Source organism: Ranitomeya variabilis, chromosome 3, assembly GCF_051348905.1.
Source record: "Ranitomeya variabilis isolate aRanVar5 chromosome 3, aRanVar5.hap1, whole genome shotgun sequence".
In the NCBI taxonomy this organism is placed as follows: Eukaryota; Metazoa; Chordata; class Amphibia; order Anura; family Dendrobatidae; genus Ranitomeya; species Ranitomeya variabilis.
Window position 1 is genome coordinate 173,811,276 of NC_135234.1, and position 23,855 is coordinate 173,835,130.

General features: G+C 46.2%; 2 protein-coding genes across 3 annotated transcripts in view; one reads left to right on the plus strand and one right to left on the minus strand.

The window, feature by feature from the left end:
• WDR77 (WD repeat domain 77) overlaps positions 1 to 5,729 on the minus strand; it is a 31,984-nt gene extending 26,255 nt beyond the window's left edge. The window contains exons 1-4 of one of the 2 annotated variants that reach the window (XM_077294881.1): positions 5,415 to 5,729; positions 1,001 to 1,186; positions 740 to 881; positions 617 to 666 (exon numbers count right to left, since the gene is read on the minus strand). In XM_077294881.1, the coding sequence (XP_077150996.1) occupies positions 617 to 666; positions 740 to 881; positions 1,001 to 1,186; positions 5,415 to 5,613 (577 nt within the window). In that variant the 5' untranslated portion in view covers positions 5,614 to 5,729. The remainder of the gene's footprint in view (positions 1 to 616; positions 667 to 739; positions 882 to 1,000; positions 1,187 to 5,414) is intronic. The other variant, XM_077294883.1, reaches the window with a different exon arrangement.
• ATP5PB (ATP synthase peripheral stalk-membrane subunit b) overlaps positions 5,632 to 23,855 on the plus strand; it is a 30,114-nt gene continuing 11,890 nt past the window's right edge. The window contains exons 1-4 of the mRNA XM_077294884.1: positions 5,632 to 5,992; positions 6,772 to 6,808; positions 11,537 to 11,682; positions 12,721 to 12,884. Coding sequence (XP_077150999.1) covers positions 5,965 to 5,992; positions 6,772 to 6,808; positions 11,537 to 11,682; positions 12,721 to 12,884 — 375 coding nt within the window. The 5' untranslated portion in view covers positions 5,632 to 5,964. The remainder of the gene's footprint in view (positions 5,993 to 6,771; positions 6,809 to 11,536; positions 11,683 to 12,720; positions 12,885 to 23,855) is intronic.

Genomic DNA, 23,855 nt, shown 5'->3' on the forward strand with positions numbered 1-23,855 from the left:
CCAAAATGTGGATGCGAAGCAGAAAACCTGCATCAAATCCTCAAGTGCAGCCAATAGTGATGAGCGAATGTGCTGGGTTAGGGTGTTAACAGAGCACGCTCGTGAGCTAAGAGTGTCTTTGGCGTGCTCGACAGCTATCCATGAAGTATTGTTTCTCCTTGACATGCTAAGCATGCCGAGATGAGGAGACTTAAAGCCGCAATGCTCCTCTGGGAAATATGCAAATAGTCTCTTCAGAGAGGACGAGGACTAGAACTCTAGTGCCACAGCTGTAACACATGCAGCTGCGGGAACTGGAGCATATTTTGACCATGCCAAAGACACTCAGTTAGCACCCGAGCATGCTCCGATAACGCCAGATCCGAGCACATCAGATCTACTTGCATTGGATCCAGTCCCAGTGCTAACTCGCAGACCATGGCTGCACAGTAGTCAGGTCCTTCTCCATCACCCACTAATCCATCCTCTTATTACCTGTAAATTAGTGGGATTTGCTTGCACCAGTTGTATTAGCTTCTGAGCGGTATCCTCAGGCCGGACCTCACTCCATGTTCCTCTATGCCCTTAGCGTATTAGTAAAGCCATAATAAAATGATCCGCATTGGTGTGGACTTACCTTTATAAGACTTCAGTGGAGTTTTCTGCGAGAGATCCCAGATCTGCACACTGGAATGAGATCGGTATTAGGACACTTGCCATAAGTCACCAATATCGTGTTTTACAAAGTGTAACATCCGACCTGAAATCCTTGCTCCCGCTGACAGCCAGCGTCCCTCCGGAGAATACACTGACTGACGTGACAATGTCATCATGTTCATATCTGGTGAATTTATTTACAAGGAGAGATTCATTGTCCATCAACTCCCACAGCTCCACGGCCCCTGGAAACACAGACACGTCATAAGAAACCTGGGGTGCCCACCACCCATAATACTATGGGTAGGACTAACGCCGACCCTTAGAATACTAGGTGTGTACAGTACAGGAAATCAGACATTACCAGAATCTGAGGCCACCAGGATCCCTCGCTCCAGTACCCAGGCCACATCTGCTACGCCAGTCTCCGTCTGTACCCCAGCCGCACACAGGCTCTCATTGGGGGCTGCTGCAGGATCCTTGAAAACCCAAATGGAGCCTCCCCATGTCCGAGAATTCAGACTAGAGGCAGAGAGAAGCAGGGCGCCATCTGCAAAGTGATAGCAATAGTAGGAGGTGGAAGAATTCACAAAAAACATTGCGGGATTCTCACTCTTTAAAGGGGAATTGTCACCAATTCCACAATACAAGATGCTTACTATTACAATGCGCTCTTAGACCTGATAAGGCTGGTGTAATTACGGTGAAAGGTTTAAAGGGAACCTGTTATATGAAAAACGCTATTAACCTGCAGATGTTGGGTTCATGTCCTCCCGGCAGCGGGACTCAAAGTGCAGGTGCCAGGCAGGTAAGAACGCTGATAATTTTTATTTATATAGCGCCAACATATTCTGCAGCACTTTTCGATAACCTGCAGATTAACCACATATCTGTAAGTTAATAGCATTTTTTTCACTTGATAGGTTCCCTTTAAACTTAAATTTCCACCCATATAGCTGGGAAGCTCCTCAGTGGACCTCCTCTCTGCTGCTGAGTTCTCAAACAGCTCAGTACAAGCTGCAGCTGTCAGTCAGGTTGGGCTTTAGCTGGACTCAATGTGGTGGGGTTGTGCATGTTCTTCTGTTTGCATGAACGTGTCACTCCTGCATCCAATCACTGGCCACAGCAGTGATGCATCAGGAGAGGAATGGAATTGTTTACTTTCACACTTTGGGCAGCGAATAAGGCTAGGTTCTCATTGCGTTAGGGCAATCCGTTTAGCGCAATCCGCTAGTGCTTAGCGCTAACGCAATGTCTTTTTCGGGGTTGCGTTAAACGTCCCCACTAGCGCAGATCCCCGATCTGCGAGAGCGGGGAACGGACCTTGTGCGCGCCGCGGACGCTGCTTGCAGTGTCCGAGGCGCGCCACAAAAGAACGGCACATCGCTAGCAATGCGCTTTAACATGGCTGGCAATGGGAGCGCTAACGGACGCGTTGCACGGCGTTAATTTCGCCGTGCAACGCTGTCCGTTAGCGCTCTCACTATAACGCAATGAGAACCTAGCCTAAGGGTATGTGCACACGTTTAGGTTTTTTCGCGATAAAAACTCATTAAAAACGCATACATTATGCATCCTAGCATTTAGAATGCATTCTGCACATTTTGTGCACATGGTGCGTTTTTTTCCGTGAAAAAAACGCATCGTGGTAAAAAAAAAGCAGCATATTAAGTAAATTTGCAGTTTTTTCGCGTTTTTCCCGCTATTTTATGCATTGGGGAAAAACGCACAAAAAACGCGTCAAAAACGCGGTAAAAACGCATGCGGATTTCTGGTAGAAATGTCCGGCTTTTGTCAGGAAAATTTCTGCCAGAAATCCTGACATATGCACATAGCCTAAGTGTGGAGGAGAGAAGGAGGTCTTGGGAGGACCCGGAGATTACGTGAGGGAAGATATCGGGAGATTAGTTCAGAGATATATGGAGGAGAAAGGTTATGGATGGCATTGTAGGTCAGTATTAGTAATCTGAACTGAATACACTGAGAGAATGGGAGCCAGTGAAGAGATTTGCAGAGGGGTGAAGCGGAGGAGTAGCGAGGAGAGATGAATTAGTCGGGCATCAGAGTTAAGGCTGGACTGGAGAGGTGCAAGGGTGTTAGCAGCAGGGAGGCCACAGAAAAGGATGTTGCAGTAGTCAAGGCGGGAGATGAGGGCATGCACAAGCATTTTAGTAGATTGACAGTTGAGGAAAGGACGGATTCTGGAGATATTTTTGAGCTGGAGGCGACAGGAGGTGGAAAGAGCTTGGATGTGCGATTTGAAGGACAGGGCAGAGTCGAAGGTTACTCCGAGGCAGCGGACTTCTGGTACGGGGGAAAGCATGATGTCATTGATTGTGATAGATAGGTCAGGTAAGGAAGATCTGTGAGATTGAGGAAAGATGATGAGTTCAGATTTGTCCACATTGAGTTTGAGGAAGCGAGAGGAGAAGAAGGAGGATATGGCTGATAGACACTCTGAGATTCTGGACAGCAGAGCGGTGACGTCGGGGCCAGAGAGGTAGATCTGAGTGTCATCAGCATAGAGGTGGTACTGGAATCCATGGGACTTTATGAGTTGTCCCAGGCCAAGGGTATAGATTGAGAAGAGTAGGGGTCCTAGAACAGAGCCTTGGGGGACTCCAACAGAGAGGGTGTGATGAGGAGGTAGTGTGGGAGTGGGAGAAGCTGAATGTGCGGTTAGAAAGGTATGAGCAGATCCAGGATAGGGCGAGGTCTTTGATGCCAAAAGAGGAGAGGATCTGTAGTAGGAGGCAGTGGTCAACTGTGTCGAAAGCAGAGGACAGGTCTAGAAGGGGGAGTACAGAGTATTGTCCGTTAGCTTTGGCTGTAAGTAGGTCGTTAGTCATTTTGGTCAGGGCTGTCTCAGTTGAGTGATGGGGGCGGAAACCAGATTGTAGATTGTCAAAGAGCAAGTTAGGGTACCGTTACACTAAACGATTTACCAACGATCACGACCAGTGATACGACCTGGCCGTGATCGTTGGTAAGTCGTTGTGTGGTCGCTGGGGAGCTGTCACACAGACAGCTCTCCAGCAACCAACGATGCCGAAGTCCCCGGGTAACCAGGGTAAACATCGGGTTACTAAGCACAGGGCCGCGCTTAGTAACCCGATGTTTACCCTGGTTACCATTGTAAATGTAAAAAAAAAAAACCACTACATACTCACATTCCGATGTCTGTCACGTCCCTCGCCGTCAGCTTCCCGCACTGACTGTCAGTGCCGGCCGTAAAGCACAGCAGAGCGGTGACGTCACCGCTGTGCTCTGCTTTACCTTAACGGCCGGCGCTCACAGTCAGTGTGGGAAGCTGACGGCGAGGGACGTGACAGACACCGGGAATGTAAGTATGTAGTGGGTTTTTTTTTTTACATTTACAATGGTAACCAGGGTAAACATCAGGTTACTAAGCGCGGCCCTGCGCTTAGTAACCTGATGTTTACCCTGGTTACAAGTGAACACATTGCTGGATCGGCATCACACACGCCGATCCAGCGATGACAGCGGGAGAGCCAGCGACAAAATAAAGTTTCAAATGATCTGCTACGACGTACGATTCTCAGCGGGGTCCCTGATCGCAGTAGCGTGTCAGACACAGCGAGATCGTTAGTATATCGCTGGAACGTCACGGATCGTGCCGTCGTAGTGACCAAAGTGCCACTGTGAGACAGTACCCTTAGATGAGAGGTGGGAGGAAAGTTCAGCATGGACATGCTGCTCCAGGAGTTTGGAAGCGAATGGGAGCAGCGATATTGGGCGATAGCTGGACATAGCAGTTGGATCGAGGGTTGGCTTTGTAAGGATAGGCGTGATTGTGGCATGTTTCAAAGAAGAGAAGGTGCCAGAAGATAGCGATAGGGGTCGAGCGCACAGGTGGTGAGGTGCGATTTGGAGAGGAGACAGTTAAGCCCCCCTTCAGTGATGTTGGATATGGAGGTTATGGGGTTTGGGCATTGGTCTGGTATACAAAGGGGTTGTGATGGGTGAACAATGAAGACTTGCCTTGCTTGGTTGATCTTATTTTTAAAGTGTGTGGCCAAGTTCTCAGCAGAGATGAGGGAGGTTAGTGGGGGGTGGAGGAGGGAGTTAAAGGTTCTGAATAACTGTTTGGGGTTGTAGGATAGGGAAGATACGAGGGTTGTGAAGTCGGCCTGTTTAGCAGAGGTGAGAGCAGATTTAAAAGCGAGTGTTGCTTGTTTGAATACAGTGAAGTATTGCACGTGAGGAAAGACATAGCGAATCAGAAGGACTATCCCAGATTTGTAATTGGAGGTATTTGCTAATATTACATATTGGGATAGGATCTTGGAGATGGAATACTCCTTTAAACTTGGGAAAATAAAAGGGTTTCACACACGGCTGTACCTGCTTTTTTCCACTAAAATGCAGCAAACCCTGATATCTGCGATTTTTATTGCATTTTTGCACAAACTCATTGCTTTCCATGGGTGAAAAAAACACTGAAAAATGTGACATGGTGCAGTATTCTAATTTAGTCACGAAGAAAAAACACAAACGTGTGTGCATGAGCTAGCTGAGATGTCATAGCCTGTGCTGGTGCTGTAGAACGCAGCCGAACATTTGTAGCAATGAAACCTGCAGCAGAAACGCAACGTGTGAACATTGCCAGCACGGAGCCGCTGCCTCCCGAGTAACATTAGGGTGCAGCAGGCGATTATGGACCGGTGTGTGGGAAGCAGGTCCCTGATCTCCCGGGACAGGGAGCCCCGACATGCCGGACGGTGGGCTCCCCGCGGTCGCTGCCCTCCCCTGCTGACCTCTCCGGTACCGCACGGCTCCCAGCTGCGCCTCCATACACGCCGGGGCCCGCATCGGACTCCCCCACGGACTCGCTTTGCTCATTTTCCCCACACGTGCAACTTCAACACCGCTCTCTGCGAACCTTCCCGCCAAGCACCGCGCCTCCAGACCACGCCCACCGTCGAACGTCCTTGACGGAAACTCACAAGGAGACATTTTTGTCCCGGTCCCGCCAGCTCTCCGGGTCGTACACTAAGCGGCAGCTCGGAGTAAAGTATGCCGGTAGTGTACGTATAGTGAGTGGGTACGGGCGCCCTATACTATACGGGAAGGTTGTGCATATGTTACGAGAGCCCCATCCCTTCCTCACTGATGTATAAGGGCATTACCTCACTAAAGATGGCGGAATTGACACTTCTGTCGTAAAGTGAGGCGTGAAGTCGTCAGAGCTGGGCGTGTCCTGCGCCATCTTGATCCTTGGGCTCTTGTCAGGGACACTGAGGGCACCGGTGACCGGCGGCGGCGGCTTTGTGGTTTTCTCCGAGCTCCTGCTTCCAGCCCCGCGCCATGTTGTCCAGAGCCTCCCTGGTGGCGGGTGAGTTGTGAGGGAGGCCCGCGGTGTATGCCGGGAGACCGTGCACCGTGTGTCCCCCGCAGTGGGGCTGTATGGGGCCCAGCCTGTGTCCTGTCACTGCTGCCCCATCCGCTGTGACCTTGTCCGGATCCGTCCCTGCTCTATCACCGAACCTCTGTAGGCATGCTAAAGGGGCAAGGTCTCACCAACTACTAATAGATATGAGGATCTGACCATTGGGACCCCCATCTCAGCAACGGGACCCTTTTATCCCCTCCCCCATATAGCAGCAGTACTAGTGCAGAGCTCGGCAGCCCCATAGGGAGCGATAGAGCAGCGGCTGGGCTTGTGTGCGGATGAGCTAAGTGCATGGGTGGTCCTGCGCGTGGCGGTCGGCCTGTCGCCGGGTGGTCCTGCGCGTGGCGGTCGGCCTGTCGCCGGGCGGTCCTGCGCGTGGCGGTCGGCCTGTCGCCGGGTGGTCCTGCGCGTGGCGGTCGGCCTGTCGCCGGGTGGTCCTGCGCGTGGCGGTCGGCCTGTCGCCGGGTGGTCCTGCGCGTGGCGGTCGGCCTGTCGCCGGGTGGTCCTGCGCGTGGCGGTCGGCCTGTCGCCGGGTGGTCCTGCGCGTGGCGGTCGGCCTGTCGCCGGGTGGTCCTGCGCGTGGCGGTCGGCCTGTCGCCGGGTGGTCCTGCGCGTGGCGGTCGGCCTGTCGCCGGGTGGTCCTGCGCGTGGCGGTCGGCCTGTCGCCGGGTGGTCCGGCGCACACTACTGGCTTGTAAAACCATTTTTCTTTCTTTTTGTAGTTTCCAGTTTGAAGAAGTCAGCCCCCGTCACGGTCGGGTGAGTAGAGTTCAGCATTTCTCCCTGTAGTAAGTTGATTGCCTGGTTTAGGATCTGTTCACATTGGTGTTGTGTTGGCGGATCCTAACAGTGGCTGATGGACCACATTGACTCATAATGGGGCCAGCTGAAGTTTCCATCATTATGAGTGCAAGCTGAAGCTGAGCTATTCTTATCATTGGGAGTGCTAGAAGCCCTGACCCAGGATATGAACCATTTTCAAGTATTCTATTAAAGGGGTTGTCCACTTCTGGGCAGCCTCCAGTCTGTGGCCCCATGAATACATGAATCCAGATTAACCTCCCAAACTGGTGGCGTTCCCCTTTTCTCACAGCCCTGTGTCACCCCCGCTGATCACAGAAGAACAGTGTTTTTGTTCCTGCTAGGGCTTTACTGTAAAGGCTGCATCTGATCAGTGACAGCTGATTGGCTGCAGTGGTCATACAACATTATTTCTGTCAGGAGACAAATGGAGTAGCGGTGCCAATCCAAAGGTAGGTATAGGTTTTTTTTTAGTTTATGCAGCGCCCTGTGCCATTCATAAGGGGTTGTGTAGTAGAGCGTTACCGCTTTAAGCAATATTCATCTGCAGCTTTATAGTTGACACTTCTACAGGTGAGAATCCCCAACATGTGGATTAGATTTTCTGTACCTGGTATTCTGCAAGACCCCTTCAGATATCTGGAACATTCAATGAGCAGTAAAGACAGTAGTTTGCTGATCTTTTCTATATTTTTTCTCATTTAAACACTTGCCGACCTCAAGAGCTGAGCCTGCGTTATAGAGATCAGATGCCTCCCAAGAATAATACATAGCTGACATTTTTCTGTAACAGCAGCAACCAGAGCGAGTTCTGAGTGCTGCTATTAACTATTTAGATGCTGCTGTCAATCACTGATGGTAACAGTTAAATGGCGCAATTGCCGGTGCACTTGCTTTCATCGCCCGCCCTTGACACAATCGAGGTCAGCCAATAGATAACCATGGCATCTGGGGGATACTGAAGGTCTCTGTGGCTGCCATCTTGGTCCTCCTGTGAAGCTCAGCCATATTCAAGGTGTTATAGTATAAGCGAGCGATCACGGGTTCCAGTTCACTAAGGAGTAAAAAGCAAAGTAAAAATTTATAAAAAGTTTAAATAGCCTCCCCTTGCCCCATCCAGCAATAAATAATAAAGAAAAATAAACCTTTTTGGTATCTAAGTGTCTGAAAAAATCCAATCGACCAAAATTTAAACTGTTAACCACTGAAAAGGATAGCAAATTGAAAAACCGGAGTAATTTTTTTGGGTTGCCACACTTCCTCATATATAGAGGGTGATTATAAAATATTAATTGGGTGTGAAAAATGGATATTTAAACCCTTTCTGCCAGCTGACGGAATAGTACGTCAGCTGGCAGATCCCCTGCTTTAAGGTGGGCTCCGGCGCTGAGCCCACCTTAAAGCCGCGACATGTCAGCTGTTTTGTACAGCTGACATGTGCGCGCAATGAGCGCGAGCAGAATTGCGATCCGCCCGCGCCCATTAACTAGTTAAATGCCGCCGTCAAGCACTGACAGCGGCATTTAACTAGCGCTCCCGGCCGTGCGGCCGGAGGTGCTCGCACTGCTGACCCCCGTCACATGATCGGGGGTCAGCAGTGCATTGCCATAACAACCAGAGGTCTCCTTGAGACCTCTATGGTTGTTGATGGCCGAATGCTTTGAGCGCCACCCTGTGGTCGGCGTTTAAAGTACACGACCATTTCTACTACATAGAGGTGATCTGTACTTCACCTCTATGTAGCAGAGGCGATCGTGTAATGCATGCTTCTAGCCTCCTATGGAGGCTATTGAAGCATGCCAAAATAAAAAATAAAAAAGTGTTAAAAAATATAAAAAAAATATATAAAAGTTTAAATCACCCCCCTTTCGCCCCAATCAAAATAACAATTAAAAAAAAAATCAAACATACACATATTTGGTATCGCCGCGTTCAGAATCGCCCTATCTATCAATAAAAACAAAGGATTAACCTGACCGCTAAATGGCGTAGCGAGAAAAAAAATCAAAACGCCAAAATTACCTTTTTTGTTCGCCGCGACATTGCATTAAAATGCAATAACGGGCGATCAAAAGAACGTATCTGCACCAAAATGGTATAATTAAAAACACCAGCTTGGCACGCAAAAAATAAGCCCTCACCTGACCCCAGATCACGAAAATTGGAGACGCTACGGGTATCGGAAAATCGCACAATTTTTTTTTTTTTTTCAAACTTTGGAATTTTTTTACACCACTTAGATAAAAAATAACCTAGACATGTTAGGTGTCTATGAACTCGTAATGACCTGGAGAATCATAAAAGCAGGTCAGTTTTAGCATTTGGTGAACCTAGCAAAAAAGCCAAACAAAAAACAAGTGTGAGATTGCACTTTGTTTTGCAATTTCATCACACTTGGAATTTTTTTCCCGTTTTCTGTTACACGAAATGGTAAAACCAATGGTATTGTTCAAAAGTACATCTTGTCCCACAAAAAATAAGCCCTCACATGGCCATCTTGACGGAAAAATAAAAAAGTTATGGTTCTGGGAAGGAGGGGAGCGAAAAACGAAAAAACGGAAAAAGCTCCGGGGGTGAAGGGGTTAAAATGTATTAGATGCGCAATAGTGAATGATACATGGTAACTAACAGAAAGTCTTTAAGTTTAGCACATAATTCTTACAAATGTTAGACACAAACAACATGGCCCCATCGAAGGTCATTGGAGCAGCAGTAATGCAGTGTCGGATCTCATCCGGTGTTTCTGGCAATGGTGGTATGTGCACAATGTCTTTGACGTACCCCCAAAGGAAAAAGACACATACTGTCAGATCGGGGGAGCATCTGAATAGTGCCTAGTCAACACCAGTACAGCGCCCAGTCCACCGGTTTGGGAGCTCCTTGTTGAGATAGCGACGCACCTCTGAATGCCATTAGGGTGGAGCTCCGTCTTTTTCTAAAATCAAGTTTCAGGAATTGATTGTCTGTTGCAGAAACAACCATAACTGTAACATTGAGGTACGATGTATATTCAACAAATTCACTATTCACCAAAAAAATACTGCCTGTACACCTTTGTTTTCGAGATTACACAGAAAGCTTTAAAGCTTTATCTCTTTAGATTTCCACAGTGGCATTGGGACTTTCTGTTCCCATATTCGGACAATTTGACGGTTCACCTTTCCGCTTAGGTGGAAGGTTGCATCATCACAGAACACTAGCCAGGAAGCCAATGCATCATCTTCCAATACCGCCTGATAGTGCACAGGGTTCGTAGCGGATGCCATGGACGGCTCGCTGTAGATGGTACAATAGATGTATGTGATATGGTTTCTGGCGCCATCACAGAATCTTCCAGTCGGCTGAGGAATTCCAAGATCACGACTTATGGAGGAGGAATCGCGACATGTTGATTTCTGTGGGCTCGAAACCTCTCCACTACTTCACCTGTAGCATTCGGTCTTCCTGGGCTTTTACGTTTTGCATAGGCACATTTCTTTTTTTTTCTTTTGTTTACGATTTTGGATAAATCATTTTGATAGTTCATTGTTTTACGGACATGTCCATACCAAATGTACTTATTTTAAATATATTATTAACTAAGGAAAAAACAGTAATTAGAATTTTTTAGTCCTCATTGGTACTTGAACCTGCTACATACTGAAAATGACAATCATTTATGAAGCCCTGCTTCATAGATTTACCAAGATGGTATCATTTGGGAGGTGCCTTCAGCAGCCGTTGGGACTGATAGGCAGGGCACCGGAACAGGTTGGCAGCTCTTGAGCGCCTCTGTCAGGAGCTAGACACCAGTGATTGGAGCTAGCTTGGCTCAGTGCTGTTAGAGGCTTATACCAGCTGCTTCCTGCTCTATATAGCGTGAACTCTGCTCCATCTTGGTATGTCCAGATGCCAAAATGGGTTAAAATAGTGATAGCGGAGATGTAAATATTTGTACGTTTTGGCAAATCCAATTTCCATTTTTATGTGTGTGAGTTAGCAAGAAGATAGCGCTGAGGGTAAGTTCTACAGCGAAATCTGCATTCTAAAATGTACATTACTAGCCTCACCCGATGTACAAGGACAGGAGGTTAGGCAAGTCTTCTGGCCACTGTTGAGTTAAGCTTTTCTGTGCTTGATTTGTGATTTACCATTAAAACTGATATCCAAAGGAAAGGTGATATTTGTATGGTCCAATTGCTGAGTTTCTTGCTAATCATGAGAACAGTCCCATAAACCTTTGCAATTGGGGGCTTTGATATTGTGATCAGTGAGGGCCCTGCAGAGATTCCCAGTGTATGGGTGGTGGTATTAGAATTATCGCTTTGATGGCATGTTCCAAGCAAAGCTTAACTAAGCAAAGCCAGAATGATCAACGTAACCTCTCGTTAAGGCCGGGATCACACACAGCGAGATACGGCCAAGTCTCGCAGGTTAAAACCAAGCTCTGACACCAACACTCTAGAGCCGAGCATGCGGCCGCATAGCAACACATGGAGCCTCACGCTCCGTTCCGGAGTACCGGTGCCACAGCTTGGTTTTAACCTGCGAGACTCGGCCGTATCTCGCTGTAGTGTGACTCCGGCCTAATTCCGTAATACCACCCCCCTATACCACCTGACATCGTACCTCATATATGGTGCAGTATATCATTTATGTACCCCAGTTTCTATTTCCTTAATTTTTTTTCTTTTAATTCTCCATTAGAGTTTTGAACACATACCGACCATTCCACACTGGACAACCGGCCTTGGCCCCTGTACCGCCCCTACCAGAGAAACCGGGGAAAGTTCGCCATTGGTTGATTCCTGAAGAGTTCTTTCAGTTTCTTTACCCCAAAACCGGAGTCACAGGTACAAAATATACTTGATATCGCCTAATGCTCAGAAGTGAGTGCTTCTGATGCATTTCGTCTACATGGAAGTAAAACCATTTTGGCATTATAGCCTCCAGCCACCCCTGGAACAAAACCCCTGCAGAGCTCTGCCCTATTGGCCACCATCAGTCTTCATGGAAGTGAATGGTCATCACTTGTAGCTAGGAGCTGCAACCACTAGTAATGAGCGAATATACTCGTTACTCGAGATTTCCCGAGCACACTCGGGTGACCTCCGAGTATTTCGGACTGCTCGGAGATTTAGTTTTCATCTCCTCAGCTAAATGATTTACAGCTATTAGCCAGGCTCCGTACATGTGGGGGTTGCCTGGTTGCTAGGGAATCCCCACATGTACTTAGCCTGGCTAGTAGCTGTAAATCATCCAGCTGCGGCGAAGAAAACTAAATCTCTGAGCACTAAAATATACTCGGAGGTCACCCGAGCGTGCTCGGGAAATCTCGAGTTAGGGTACCGTCACACAGTGCCATTTTCATCGCTACGACGGCACGATTCGTGACGTTCTAGCGATATCGTTACGATATCGTTGTGTCTGACACGCTACTGCGATCCGGATCCCCGCTGAGAATCGTACGTCGTAGCAGATCGTTTGAAACTTTCTTTCGTCGTCTAGTGTCCCGCTGTGGCGGCATGATTGCATCGTGTGACACAGGTTGTATACGATGTGCGCACAGTAACCAACAGCTTCTATATCGCAAATACGTCATGAAATTATCGCTCCAGCGCCGTGTATTGCAACGTGTGACCGCAGTCTACGACGCTGGAGCGATAATTATACGACGCTGCAACGTCACGAATCGTGCCGTCGTAGCGATGAAAATGGCACTGTGTGACGGTACCCTAACGAGTATCTTCGCTCATCATTAGCAGCCACCTTTTTGTTTTGGGCATCTCAGAATAATGATCTAGCTTTTCGTTTTGTAGAGCTGAGAGAAAAAGACAACCTTAAGTATATATACCATTTTAAGATTTAACTTTTTTTTTTTCTTTGTGTAGGCCCTTATATGTTTGGGACTGGTCTTCTTATTTACCTCCTGTCAAAAGAAATATACGTCATAAATCATGAAACCATTTCCATGCTTTCGATGGGATGTGTCACCATCTATGTAATCAAGAAATTTGGCCATAAAGTAGGAGAATTTGCTGACAAACTTAATGAAGTAAGTGATGTCGTCACTGGTCTCCTTCCCAGCCTACACGTAATGTTGCAGTTACTGTAATAAGTAGATCTCATTGCCTATCTTTAAGTAGGCACTCCCATTAGACTTTTTATTGGCTAACCCTGTGTATATAGTGTAGTACAGTGCATTAATATACTCAGTCTGCCGACGATCCCGGTTTCCAACAGCGCTTCCGTCATCTACTCATGTGACTTCAATTCCGACTTGCTGGCTCACACTGGGCTCTGTTAGACGGAAGGAGCCTTGTTCTGGTGCTCCACAGACTTGGGGCTCTTTCAGGCATCTGATCCTTGATTACAGTGCATGGACTGGCCACACGTCTCCTGACCAGGAGCGTGACTTCTTCATATATTTCTTTGAGGCAGTCACGCTGGGGATCAAGAGACATTCGTCCAGTCCGTGCATTGTAATCCAAGATGGGACGTCTGAAATAACTTCTGTTATGTAATAACCAAATCATGTCATTTATATAACAAGATCATCACTAACCACTGCTGGAGGTCTGGAGCAGAGATGCTAAGATGGATAGTTTGACCACTAGGACTAAAAGTTTTAGTTTTCCTTTATAAATATTGCACTTGTATTTGGAACAGGTCATGTTTCCATTTTAGCGATTCTGTTTTTGAGATTCTGTTTTTTTCCACCTCTTCTTTCCAGATCCATAACTTTTTTTTTTTTCTGTCCACACAGACACATGAGGGTTTACTTTTTACGGGACCAGTTGTACTTTTGTATGACACCATTCAGTTTACCACAGTGTACGAGAAAATGGGAAAAAATTCCAAATGGAGAGAAATTGAGGGGAAAAAACAAAAAAAACACAAGAATTTTTTTATGGTGTACATTTTGTGATGAAAATTACCTTGCAGTATGATTCTGCTCACCAGCATGACTACAGCAATACATGTGCTATTTTTGTATTTTAGTGGTTTAAAAAAAAAAAAAAAGTTTGGAGGAAAAAAAATTTTTTTTTCAATGGTTTCACCATTTTCCAAGATCAGTACCATTTTTATTTTTTTTGACTCCTTTGAAGTCTGGACACAGTCTTGGATTTTTTTTTTTTCTACTTAACCCCTTTCTGACCTCGGATAGTACGTCCGAGGTCAGATCCCCCTGCTTTGATGCGGGCTGCGGCGGGGAGCCCGCATTAAACCCGGGACATGTCAGCTGTTTTGTACAGCTGACGTGCCCGCAATATTGGCAGGTGGAATCGCGATTCACCCACCGCTATTAACTGGTTAAATGCCGCTGTCAAACTCTGTCAGCGGCATTTAACTACCACTTCCGCCCATTGGGCTGGAAATGAGCACATCGCTGACCCCGTCACATGATCGGGGGTCAGCGATGCGTCGGCATAACAACCAGAGGTCTCCTTGAGACCTCTATGGTTGTTGATGCCGAATTGCTATGAGCGTCACCCTGTGGTCGGTGCTCATAGCAATGCAGGAATTCAGCTACATAAGAGCGATCCCAGCATTGCTCCTATGTAGCACAGCTGATCGAGTTGTGCCAGCTTCTAGCCTCCCATGGAGGCTACTGAAGCATGGCGAAAGTAAAAAAAAAAAAAAAAAAATGTTTTTAAAAAATATGAAAACAATAATAAAAAAAAAAAGTTTAACCCCTTCATGACCCAGCCTATTTTGGCCTTAATGACCTTGCCGTTTTTTGCAATTCTGACCAGTGTCCCTTTATGAGGTAATAACTCTCAGGAACGCTTCAACGGATCCTAGCGATTCTGAGACTGTTTTTTCGTGACATATTGGGCTTCATGATAGTGGTAAATTTAGGTCGATAATTTCTGAGTTTATTTGTGAAAAAAACAGAAATTTGGCAAAAATTTTGAAAATTTCGCAATTTTCACATTTTGAATTTTTATTCTGTTAAACCAGAGAGTTATGTGACACAAAATAGTTAATAAATAACATTTCCCACATGTCTACTTTACATCAGCACAATTTTGGAAACAAATTTTTTTTTTGCTAGGAAGTTATAAGGGTTAAAATTTGACCAGTGATTTCTCATTTTTACAACAAAATTTACAAAACCATTTTTTTTAGGGACCACCTCACATTTGAAGTCAGTTTGAGGGTTCTATATGGCTGAAAATACCCAAAAGTGACACCATTCTAAAAACTGCACCCCTCAAGGTGCTCAAAACCACATTCAAGAAGTTTATTAACCCTTCAGGTGTTTCACAGCAGCAGAAGCAACATGGAAGTAAAAAATGAACATTTAACTTTTTAGTCACAAAAATGATCTTTTAGCAAAAATGTTTTTATTTTCCCAAGGGTAAAAGGAGAAACTGGACCACGAACGTTGTTGTCCAATTTGTACTGAGTACGCTGATACCTCATATGTGGGGGTAAACCACTGTTTGGGCGCACGGCAGGGCTCGGAAGGGAAGGAGCGCCATTTGACTTTTTCAATGAAAAATTGGCTCCAATCTTTAGCGGACACCATGTCGCGTTTGGAGAGCCCCCGTGTGCCTAAACATTGGAGCTCCCCCAGAAGTGACCCCATTTTGGAAACTAGACCCCCCAAGGAACTTATCTAGAAGCATAGTGAGCACTTTAAACCCCCAGGTGCTTCACAAATTGATCCGTAAAAATGAAACAGTACTTTTTTTTTCACAAAAAAATTATTTTAGCCTCAGTTTTTTCATTTTCACATGGGCAACAGGATAAAATGGATCCTAAAATTTGTTGGGCAATTTCTCCTGAGTATGCCGATACCTCATATGTGGGGGTAAACCACTGTTTGGGTGCACGGCAAGGCTCGGAAGGGGAGGCGTGCCATTTGACTTTTTGAATGGAAAATTAGCTCCAATCGTTAGCGGACACCATGTCGCGTTTGGAGAGCCCCTGTGTGCCTAAACATTGGAGCTCCCCTACAAGTGACCCCATTTTGGAAACTAGACATCCCAAGGAACTAATCTAGATGTGTGGTGAGCACTTTGAACCCCCAAGTGCTTCACAGAAGTTTATAACGCAGAGCCATGAAAATAAAAAATAATTTTTCTTTTCTCAAAAATGATTTTTTAGCCCACAATTTTTTTATTTTCCCAAGGGTAACAGGAGAAATTGGACCCCAAAAATTGTTGTCCAGTTTCTCCTGAGTACGCTGATACCCCATATGTGGGGGTAAACCACTGTTTGGGCACATGCCGGGGCTCGGAAGGGAAGTAGTGACGTTTTGGAATGCAGACTTTGATGGAATGGTCTGCGGGCATCATGTTACGTTTGCAGAGCTCCTGATATACCTAAACAGTAGAAACCCCCCACAAGTGACCCCATTTTGGAAACTAGACCCCCCAAGGAACTTATCTAGATGTGTGGTGAGCACGTTCAACCCCCAAGAGCTTCACAGAAGTTTACAACGCAGAGCCGTGAAAATAAAAAATCATTTTTCTTTCCTCAAAAAAGATGTTTTAGCAAGCAATTTTTTATTTTCACAAGGGTAACAGGAGAAATTGGACCCTAATATTTGTTGCCCAGTTTGTTGTGAGTACGCTGATACCCCATATGTGGGGGTAGACCACTGTTTGGGCACACGTCAGGGCTCGGAAGGGAAGTAGTAAAATTTGAAATGCAGACTTTGATGGAATGGTCTGCGGGCGTCACATTGCATTTGCAGAGCCCCTGATGTGCCTAAATAGTAGAAACACCCCACAAGTGACCCCATTTTGGAAACTAGACCCCCGAAGGAACTTATCTAGATGTGTGGTGAGCACTTTCAACCCCCAAGTGCTTCACAGAAGTTAATAACGCAGAGCCGTGAAAATAAAAAATAATTGTTCTTTCCTCAAAAATTATGTTTTAGCAAGTAATTTTTTATTTTTGCAAGGGTAACAGGAGAAATTGGACCCCAACAGTTGTTGCCCAGTTTGTCCTGAGTACGCTGGTACCTCAAATGTGGGGGTACACCACTGTTTGGGCGCACGTCGGGGCTTAGAAGGGAGGGAGCACCATTTGACTTTTTGAACGCAAGATTGGCTTGAATCAATGGTGGCGCCATGTTGCGTTTGGAGACCCCTGATGTGCCTAAACAGTGGAAACCCCTCAATTCTAACTTCAACACTAACCCCAACACACCCCTAATCCTAATCCCAACTGTAGCCATAACCCTAATCACAACCCTAACCCCAACACACCCCTAACCCCAACACACCCGTAACCTTATTCCAACCCTAATCCTAACCCTAATCCCAACCCTAACCACATCTGTAACCCCAACACACCCCTAACCCTATCCGTAACCCTAACCACAAGCCTAATCTTAACCCTATTTCCAACCCTAGCCCTAATTCCAACCCTAACCCTAAGGCTATGTGCCCATGTTGCGGATTCATGTGAGATTTTTCCGCACGATTTTTGAAAAATCTGCAGGTGAAAGGCACTGCGTTTTACCAGCGGATTTCCAGTGTTTTTTTGTGCGGATTTCACCTGCGGATACCTATTGAGGAACAGGTGTAAAACGCTGCGGAATCCGCACAAAGAATTGCCATGCTGCGGAAAATACAACGCAGCGTTTCTGCATGGAATTTTCCGCACCATGGGCACAGCGGATTTGGTTTTCCATAGGTGTACATGGTACTGTAAACCTGATGGAAAGCTGCTACGAATTCGCAGCGGCCAATCCGCTGCGGATCCGCGGCCAATCCGCTGCGGATCCGCGGCCAATCCGCTGCGGATCCGCGGCCAAATCCGCACTGTGTGCACATGCCATAACCCTAACCCTACCCCTAGTTCTAGTTCTAACCCTAGTTCTAACTCTAACCCTAGTGGAAAAAAAAAATATATATATTTTCTTTATTTTATTATTGTCCCTACCTATGGGGGTGATAAAGGGGGAGGGTTTATTTATTATTTTTTTATTTTGATCGCTGTGATAGAACCTACCACAGCGATCAAAATGTACTTTGCCGGCCGGCAGATTTGGCGGGCGCACTGCGCATGCGCCCGCCATTTTGGAAGATGGCGGCGCCCAGGGAGAAGACGGACCGACTTCGGGAGGCTCGGTAAGTATGAGGGGGTGGTGGGGGGGTGGATCGGAGCACGGGGGGATCGGAGGACCGGGGGAGTGGAAAGGAGCACGGGGGAGCAAACGGGGACGGAGGGGGGTACCGGACAGAACGGAGGACTGGGGAGGAGATCGTGGGGGGGGGGCAGTACATGATTTCCAGCCATGGCAGATGCTATTGCAGCATCGGCCATGGCTGGATTGCAATATTTCACCATTTTCATAGGTGAAATATTGCAAATTGCTCTGATTGGCTGTTGCACTTTCAACAGCCAATCAGAGCGATCGTAGCCACGTGGGGGCAAAGCCACCCCCCCTGGGCTGAAGTACAACTCCCCCTGTCTCTGCAGATCGGGTAAAATGGGAGTTAACCCCTTCACCCGATCTGCAGGGACGCAATCATTCTGTGACACAGCATATGCGTCACAGGTCGGATTGGCACCGACTTTCATGACGCATACGCTGTGTCACAGGTCGGGAAGGGGTTAAATCACCCCCCTTTGCCCCATTCAAAGTAAAACTCAAACCTACACATATTTGGTATCGCCGCATTCAGAATCGCCCGATCAATTAAAAAAAAAAAAAAAGGATTAACCAACGGCGTCACGAGAAAAAAAATTAGAAACGCCAGAATTATGGGGTTTTTTTGTCACCGCGACATTGCATTAACCCCTTCATGACCCAGCCTATTTTGACCTTAATGACCTGGCCATTTTTTGCAATTCTGACCAGTGTCCCTTTATGAGGTAATAACTCAGGAATGCTTCAACGGATCCTTGCAGTTCTGAGTTTTTTTTCGTGACATATTGGGCTTCATGTTAGTCGTAAATTTAGGTCGATCATTTTTACGTTTATTTGTGAAAAAATGGAAATTTGGCTAAAATTTTGCAATTTTTATTCTGGTAAACGAGAGAGTTATATGACACAGAATACTGTAGTTAATAAATAACATTACCCACATGTCTACTTTACATCAGCACAATTTTGGAAACAACATTTTTTTTGCTAGGAAGTTATAAGTGTTAAAATTTGACCAGCGATTTCTTATTTTTACAACGAAATTTACAAAACCATTTTTTTTAGGGACCACCTCACATTTGAAGTCAGTTTGAGGGTTCTATATGGCTGAAAATACCCAAAAGTGACACCATTCTAAAAACTGCACCCCTCACGGTACTCAAAACCACATGCAAGAAGTTTATTAACCCTTCAGGTGCTTCACAGCAGCAGAAGCAACATGGAAGGAAAAAATGAACATTTAACTTTTTAGTCACAAAAATGATTTTTTAGCAACAATTTTTTTTTTATTTTCCCAAGGGTAAAAAGAGAAACTGGACCCCAAAAGTTATTGTACAATTTGTCCTGAGTATGCAGATACCCCATATGTGGGGGGGAAACACTGTTTGGGCACACAACAGGGCTCGGAAGGGAAGGAGCGCCAATTGACTATTTCAATGAAAAATTGGTTCCAATCTTTAGCGGACACCATGTCGCGTTTGGAGAGCCCCTGTGTGCCTGTACATTGGAGCTCCCCCACAAGTGACCCCATTTTGGAAACTAGACCCCCCAAGGAACTTATCTAGATGCAAAGTGAGCACTTTGAACCCCCAGGTGCTTCACAAATTAAGCCGTAAATATAAAAAAGTACTTTTTTTTTTTCACAAAAATTCTTTTAGCCTCAATTTATTCATTTCCACATGGGCAACAGGATAAAATGGATCCTAAAATGTGTTGGGCAATTTCTCCTGAGTACACCGATGCCTCACATGTGGGGGTAAACCACTGTTTGGGCACACGGCAGGGCTCGGAAGGGAAGGAGCGCCATTTGACTTTTGAATGAAAAATTAGCTCCAATCGTTAGCGGACACCATGTCGCGTTTGGAGAGCCCGTGTGCCTAAACATTGGAGCTCCCCCACATGTGACCCCATTTTGGAAACTAGACCTCCCATGGAACTAATCTAGATGTGCGGTGACCACTTTAAACCCCCAAATGCTTCACAGAAGTTTATAACGCAGAGCTGTGAAAATAAAAAATCATTTTTCTTTCCTCAAAAATTATTTTTTAGCCTGCAATTTTTTCATTTTCACAAGAGTAACAGGAGAAATTGGACCCGGAAAGTTGTTGTCCAGTTTGTCCTGAGTACGCTGATACCCCATATGTGGGGGTAAACCACTGTTTGGGCATACGTCGGGGCTCGGAAGGGAAGCAGTGACGTTTTGAAATGCAGACTTTGATGGAATGGTCTGCGGGCCTCACGTTGCATTTGCAGAGCCCCTGATGTGCCTAAACAGTGGAAACCCCCCACAAGTGACCCCATTTTGGAAACTAGACCCCCCCCCCCCAAGGAACTTATCTAGATGTGTGGTGAGCACTTTGAACCCCCAAGTGCTTCACAGAAGTTTATAACGCAGAGCCGTGTAAATAAAAAATAATTTTTGAGGAATGAAAAATTATGTTTTAGCAAGCAATTTTTTATTTTCGCAAGGGTAACAGGAGAAATTGGACCCTAATAATTGTTGCCCAGTTTGTCCTGAGTATGTTGGTACCCCACATGTGGGGGTAAACCACTGTTTGGGCGCACGTTGGGGCTTGGAAGGGAGGGAGCCCCATTTGACTTTTTGAACGCAAGATTGGCCGGAATCAATGGTGGCGCCATGTTGCGTTTGGAGACCCCTGATGTGCCTAAACAGTGGAAACCCCTCAATTCTAACCCCAACACACCCCAAACCCTAATCCCAACTGTAGATATAACCCTAATCACAACCCTAACCCCAACACACACCTAACCACAACCCTAACCCCAACACACCCCTAATCCCAACCCTAACTCTAATCCTAATCCCAACCCTAACCAAAACCCTAACCCCAACACACCCCTAACCACAAGCCTAATCTTAACCCTATTTACAACCCTAGCCCTAATTCCAACGCTAACCCTTAGGCTATGTGCCCACATTGCGGATTCGTGTGAGATTTTTCCGCACCAATTTTGAAAAATCCGCAGGTAAAAGGCACTGCGTTTTACCTGCGGATTTACCGCGGATTTCCAGTGTTTTTTGTACGGATTCCTATTGAGGAACAGGTGTAAAACGGAATCCACAAAAAGAATTGACATGCTGCGGAAAGTACAACACAGGGTTTCTTCGTGGTATTTTCCGCACCATGGGCACAGCGGATTTAGTTTTCCATAGGTTTACATGGTACTGTAAACCTGATGGAAAACTTCTACGAATCCGCGGCGGCCAATCCGCTGCGGATCCGCAGCCAAATCCGCACCGTGTGCACATAGCCTAATTCTAACGCTAACTCTAGTTCTAACCCTAATTCTAGCGCTAGCCCTAACCCAAACCCTAGTAGGGGAAGAAAAAAAATATATATTTTCTTTATTTTATTATTGTCCCTACCTATGGGGGTGATACAGGGGGGGGAGGGGGGGGTACATTTTACTATTTTTTTAATTTTGATCACTGTGATAGGTTTTATCACAGTGATCAAAATGTACCTGGAACGAATCTGCCGGCCGGCAGATTCGGCGGGCGCACTGCGCATGCGCCCGCCGTCTTGGAAGATGTCGGCGCCCATGAAGAAGACAGACAGACACCGGGCGGCTCAGTAAGTATGAGGGGGGGGGCGATCGGAGCACGGGGGGATCGGAGCACGGTGGGGGGGGGGGGTGGATCGGAGAACGGGGGGAGCGGACATGAGGATCGGGGAGTGGACAGGAGGACGGAGGGGAGCGGACCACAGTACGGGGCAGAAGACTGGGGAGGAGATCGGTGGCGGGGGGCAAATCAGGGTTTCCAGCCATGGCCGATGATATTACAGCATCGGCCATGGCTGGATAGTAATATTTCACCACTTTTTATAGGTGAAATATTACAAATTGCTCTGATTGGCTGTTTCACTTTCAACAGCCAATCAGAGCGATCGTAGCCCGGGCTGAAGTACCACCCCCCCCTTTCCCTGCAGATCGGGTGACATTGGAGTTGACCCTTTCACACGATCCCTCCATGACGCCACGTAAGCCTATGTGGCGTCACAGGTCGGGAAGGAGTTAAAATATAATAATAATAATAATAATGGAAAGAACGTATCTGCAACAAAATGGTATCATTAAAAACGTCAGCTCGGCGTGCAAAAAATAAGCCCTTATCTGACCCCAGATCACGAAAAATGGAGACGCTACGGGTATCGGAAAATGGCGCAATTTTTTTTTTTTTTTTTTTTTTTTTAAGCAGAGTTTGGAATTTTTTTCACCACTTAGATAAAAAATAACCTAGACATGTTTGGTGTTTATGAACTCGTAATAGTGACTACCTACTTGTGGTGGACACCGTGTAGCCTTTGTGTGTCTCTTCCTTCTTGACGGCCGGACCGACCTGCCGTACAATATTTTTCCAGCATATTTACTGTATCCTCATTCTTGATGCAAATAAGTTCCTATCGGGGTTCTATATGTACCACTCTCGCTACATTTAGCACACTGATGAAGGTCTTTGCAGACCGAAACGTTTGTGACTACTGTATGTATGTTTAACATTTTGCATCACATCCATTGGATTGTGCTAATTATAACTATTCCTCCTATGAACTCGTAATGACCTGGAGAATCATATTAGCAGGTCAGTTTTAGCATTTAATGAACCTAGCAAAAAAGCCAAACAAAAAAACACGTGTGATTGCACTTTTTTTGCAATTTCACTGCACTTGGAATTTTTTTTCCCGTTTTCTAGTACATGACATGCTAAAACCAATGATGTCATTCAAAAGTACAGATTGTTCCGCAAAAAATAAGCCTTCACATGGCCATATTGATGGAAAAATAAAAAAGTTATGGCTCTGGGAAGGAGGGGAGCGAAAAACGAAAATACCCCGGGTCATGAAGGGGTTAAATAAAGTTTCTATACATGCTTGGTATCTACAAAACTCTTAATGACCCAAAGAATCCTAATCGTAGGTCAGTTTGAGGGTATGTGCACACTTTGAAGATTTCCTGCAGATCTGCAGCGGATTGCAGATCCGAAAGTGATTTACAGTACAATGTAAATCAATGGCAAATAAAAAATATGCTGTGCTAATGGTGCTGAAAAATCTGCACGGGAAAACGCAGCAGATTAAAAAAAAAAAAAGGGCAATGTCACTTCTTTGTGCAGATCTGCTGCGTTTCTGCACCAATTCCATAATAGAAATCAGCAGGGGTAAAAAAAAGGAAGAAATCCGCAGAAAATCCACAATGTGTGCACATACAAAAAAAAAGTGCAGATTCTGACTTGCGTTTTCTGCCAAGAAATGCAAAATCTGCACAGAAAATTCCACAGTCAAATCTGCAACGTGTGCATATATAGCCTTAGCATCCCCCCCCGTTTTAATGTACACTATATGGTAAATCAATGGAGTCTTGAAAAAGTACAACTTGGCTCACAAAAAAACAAGCTCATACGGCCATATTGACTGAGAAAAGTAAAAACAGAGAGTTGTATCACACAAAATAGTTAACTATCATTTACCACTTGTCTACGTATTGATATAATCAGATTTTGAAACATACCGTACATACTCGAGTATAAGCCAAGATTTTCAGCCCAAAAAAATGGGCTGAAAGTGCCCCTCTCGGTTTATACTCGAGTCATGGAAGGCAGGGGGGTCGGCGGGTGAGGGGGAGCAACGCCTGTCAAATACTTACCTGCTCCTGACGCGGTCCCTTGCATGTCCCACGGTCTTCCGGTGCTGCAGCTTCTTCCCCTGTTCAGCGGTCGCTGGTACCGCTCATTAAAGTAATGAATATGGACTCCACTCCCATAGGGGTGGAGCCGCATATTCATTACTGTAATGAGCGGTAACATGTGACCGCTCACTACAGGAAGAAGCTGCCGCTCCCGAAGACGTGGGACATGCAGGGACCGCGTCAGGAGCGCCGGGAGCAGGTGAG